At 49.1% G+C, this 4,420-nt stretch overlaps 1 protein-coding gene across 1 annotated transcript in view; it reads right to left on the reverse strand.

The window, feature by feature from the left end:
• EPHX2 (epoxide hydrolase 2, cytoplasmic) overlaps positions 1–4,420 on the reverse strand; it is a 59,260-nt gene that overhangs the window by 29,923 nt on the left and 24,917 nt on the right. Inside the window, exon 7 of the mRNA XM_011944588.1 lies at positions 2,194–2,268. Coding sequence (XP_011799978.1) covers positions 2,194–2,268 — 75 coding nt within the window. The remainder of the gene's footprint in view (positions 1–2,193; positions 2,269–4,420) is intronic.

Raw genomic sequence — 4,420 nt, forward strand, 5'->3', positions numbered from 1 at the left:
TGGTTGTTTGAATGGCTGCGTGGACAGAGCCCACCGCACTACACTGCGCTGTAGGCGAGAAACACACTTGGTGTGAAGCCACTGAAAGGGGCAGGAAGCCACCACACCTGGCCCCACACGAAGTTTCATTCATAATTCCCAACAAGCTATTTTGCTCAAGAAAACATTAGGTGGGCATCTGGCAGTCTTTCCTTCAGCGCTTGGCAAAAGTTGACTTTCAATTTGATCTACCTTACACTACCTTACCTCACATTCTAGGATCAAATGATCCTAGTTCGCCTGTGTTCTAGCACAGACCCCAACTAAACAGCTCACTCTTGAGCTTTATCATCTCAATAGGAAGCTGTGGACACTGAGGCTCACAGCTTCATATTGACTCAGCTGAGAAGCCCAGCAAACACATGTCCTTTCTCATCTCATTTCTTTTCTGTGTTAAGAAAAATGTCCATAAAGCCAGAATACAAAAAGATCTATTATCAACCCAGTTTAGGATTCAGTGGCTATCAATGCACCAGCCCCCTGAGAGCCTCGCGCAGCTGGGACTCCCCAGAAATTCACTGCCTGCTCTTAAATATGGGGTGGGGGAAAGACAAGGCGGGGTAAAGCGATTCTGATCACACTCCCTCCTTCAAAGTCAAATAAAGAATCTCTTGAAACTGGCTGGATATGCAAACCCTAAGGAAATGACAAGAATAACCCTGTCCACAGTTACAACCCAGCCCCCAACTCTGGGCAAAAAGCCCCTCACTCCTTTTTAGCACCAGAGAGAGAAGACCTGAAGGCCCTGATTAAACATTCACCCCTTCAAGAGAACCCAGATTTACAGAAGGGACGTCAGTGATGCTGAGCAGTAGCTTTAAGTCCCAGAAAAGCCTTTTCTTACTATGTAAACCCACTCGTGCTTGGATACCCACTTTACGTTTATGGTGGCTGCCTCCACCCTCGCAGAACCCATTCTGAGCACAGATCCCATTCTGAGCAGACACCTCATCCTCGCTGTAACCAAACCACCCAGGCTGTGAATGTAAAATCCCTGGGGCCACGGAAGATCCTCCGTTCATCTCAGAATTTCTCTCTGAGGTTCTCCTCCAGGACACCAAGGGTCCCCAAGGTCTCCAAGGCCAGCACAGCCATAGCCTCCAGCTCTCCTGTTTGTCAGCTGCAGTTTATGGAGCACGTGGCTGTTGGATACTATGCCCCGTGGTCTGCATATAACATTTCATTTAATTTTCACAGAAACAGCATGGAGAGACATCATTGCCATTTCATTATAAAGGTGTGGATACTGATGCTCCCAAGGATAAGATGTGTGTCCAAGGCTGCAATCTCAGTTAAATGGCAAAACCTAGATTCCAGCTGGGTCTACCTGGCTGCACAGTAGCTGTCTGGCCTTTTTTGCTGATGAGTTGGACCCACAGAGTTAGGTCCTTTCGTATTTAAATGAGGCCAATGACAAATAAGGAAAAATCCCAAAGTGAATCCATGAGGATATACTAAACCCCTGCTCTGTGTCAGAAAGCCAAGTTAGATCTCCCAGCCAGGTCCTAAGCCAGGGCCCTCTGTGTGTGGCCTTGGCCTTACGATAACCCTTTAAAACAAAAAGAACATTTTAACGACCCTTTCCCTCTCTTTGCCCTCAATGTGGGCTCCCTGAGGACAGGTCTGTCTTGATCATCACTGCACCCCTTGTATCTGGCCTGTGCCCGACACAGAGGAAGTGCTTGATAAATGCCTGCTGAATGAAAACATGTTCTCCCCCAACACAGGCCAGCTGTGTGTGTGCTTTAGCCCCCCAGGCTGCCCAAGCCCCCTAGCCTGCTGTTCTGCGGGGCTTTGGCCACATCAGTCACACTGCTTTACAGAATCCGAGGCAGCGTCTGTCTTTCATTGATATCTGAGGAATGAGATTTGCAGGAAATATCATTTCCTTATAAATAGCGGATGTTCAACCACCCTCGATATTTAACAAATGTCACTGCTGTTCACTTTTTCTTTTTTTTTTTCTAGAGACAGGGTCTCACTCCATCACCCCGGCTGGAATACAGTGGTGTGATCATGGCTCACTGCAACCTCCACCTCCCAGGCTTAGGTTCAGGTGATCTTCCCAGCTCAGTCTCCTGGGTGGCTCTGCTGGTTGTTTTAGGTGACCTGGTGGGACAGCACTCAGCTGACTGAAAGACAAAACTGACTCACCTTTATTGTCACGTACCCATGGCTCATGTCACTTGGATTGCAACAGGTCGGCAGAGGGGCCGGGGTATTGAGAAGCTGTAAGCAGGAAAGGTACAGTGAGAGAGACTGCCGCAGCCTCCTTCCGTGACAGGCTCTCCCGAGTACTGGTGCCAGGGGAGGCCTCAGAGATCACCTTTGCCATTCCATCCTGAGCCCTGCTGGCGACTGACCAGCCCATCTCCCTCTCCTGCCAGCACAGCCAGACTCCATTATCCCTCCTGCCTTCAGGTTAAGTGGAGCCCCAGGAATGAGTTCTGGCCAATGGATGCAGATGGAAGAGTGCAGCCTGGCACATTAAAACCCCCACACAATTCTCTACATTCCTAACTCCCCATCTTCCGGCCGGGTGTCCAGTGCGACCTCAAAAACCACATGTAGAAGCCAGTGCATCCTCCATCACCCTGATACCCAAATGACTGTGTGAGGCAAAGCCCCTGGCCACTGCCCACTGAACTTCATATAAGCAAGAAGCAAAAATCACTTGCTCTAAGCCAGAGAGTTTGGACTTTAATTAATATTACTCGCTTCTGTGGCAGCTCCTCAGATGGTCGCCCAGGCTCATGTGGGACACCATGCAAAGCTCACAGAGCAGTCACTCCATTACCGCTCCCCTCTGTCGAAAGGTCTCTCCTTCAAGTTGGCCAAAATCAAACTTTCTGGGCCTTTGTATTAGTTTGCTCCGGCTGCCATGACTAAATACCAGTGTATGTGGTTTCAAGAACAGATATTTATTTCCTCACAGTTCTGGAGGGTGGAAGTCCAAGATTAAGGTGCTGGCGGGGCTGGTTTCTCCTGAGGCCTCTCTCCTTGGCTGGCAGACGGTTGTCTTCTCCTTGTGTCTTCACGTGGACTTTCCCTTGTGTCCTCATGCTCCTGGCACCTCTCTGTGTGTGTCCTAATCTCTGCCTTTTCTCCCTTTTTTGGGGGTCTCTGCTCTGTCATCCAGGCTGGCATGCACTGATGTGATCACAGCTCACTGCAGCCTTGACCTCCTTGGCTCAAGGGACCCTCCCACCTCAGCCTCCTAAGTATCTGAAACTATAGGTGTGCATCACTATGGTCAGCTTTTTTTTTTTTTTTTTAAAGACAGGATCTTACTATGTTGCCCAGGCTGACCTCAAACTCCTGGCCTCAAGTGCTGGGAATGCAGGAGTGAGCCACAGCTCCTGTCCTTAATCTCTGTTTTTTCTAAAGAGACCAGTCAGATGAGATTAGGGTTCAGCCTTGTGACCTCATTTTAACTTCATCACCTCCTTGAACGCCCTTTTTTCAGACCCAGTCACATCCTGAGGTATTAGCGGTTAGGACTTCACTGTATTAATTTTGGGGGACACAGTCTAGCCCCTAAGAGCCTTCCACCAGCAGGTCCTAGGCCTATTCTCAGGAGTCCTTGAGGGCTTAGACTAACCCGTCTCAGTAAATAGGAAATTCCTGAACAAGCAGTCCTTATGGTGGCTTTTGTACCTTACTGGAATCAGTTTCCCTGAGGCAGAAATAACAAGGAGCCTGCTACTGAGCACATGTGTGTGAATATCACCTTACGCGTGAACTCTGCTGCTGGACACGCTGTGAATCCTATTGCTGGAATGGTCACTTTTAGTCCTAAAGGTGTAACCCAAGAAAAAATTCATTCTCCTCAGTGACTCAGTTTTGTTACCTCTAAAATGGGGACATAAGCTAAGAAATCCACCTTCTTTATAACCATAGGAGACTCTGCCTGGGCGTCTGCAGACGGGGACACAGGAGATGAGTCTCCCCACCTCTGTGGCATCTGGAGAAGACCTAGGGGCAGGGAGGTACTCAGCATGATGTGGGAGGGCATCCTGGTGTCCCCTGATGGTCATGAGTCCACAGTCAGGGGGAGCCAAGGCCTATGAGCAGGGCCGGTTCCCCTTAGGGCCCCTCCTGCCATGTGTCCTCAGTTTCCTAGATCACACACCAGGGGATGCCTCTGCTTTTGGGGGTGGGAAAAGTGGGGGGTTCTTACTTTAATGATCCTCTTGTATGTTTGTGCAATTTACAAAGCCTGTTCATGACTGACGCCCACTGCCTTCCTCTGAGAGAGAGACATAGGCTCCCCTGTTTAAAAAGGGGGTGATTTATAAATAACCTTGGGCAGTATGGCCATTTTCACGATATTGATTCTTCCTATCCATGAGCATGGTATGTTCTTCCATTTGTTTGTGTC

This window comes from Colobus angolensis, unplaced genomic scaffold (genome assembly GCF_000951035.1).
Source record: "Colobus angolensis palliatus isolate OR3802 unplaced genomic scaffold, Cang.pa_1.0 Scaffold233, whole genome shotgun sequence".
Taxonomy (NCBI): Eukaryota; Metazoa; Chordata; class Mammalia; order Primates; family Cercopithecidae; genus Colobus; species Colobus angolensis.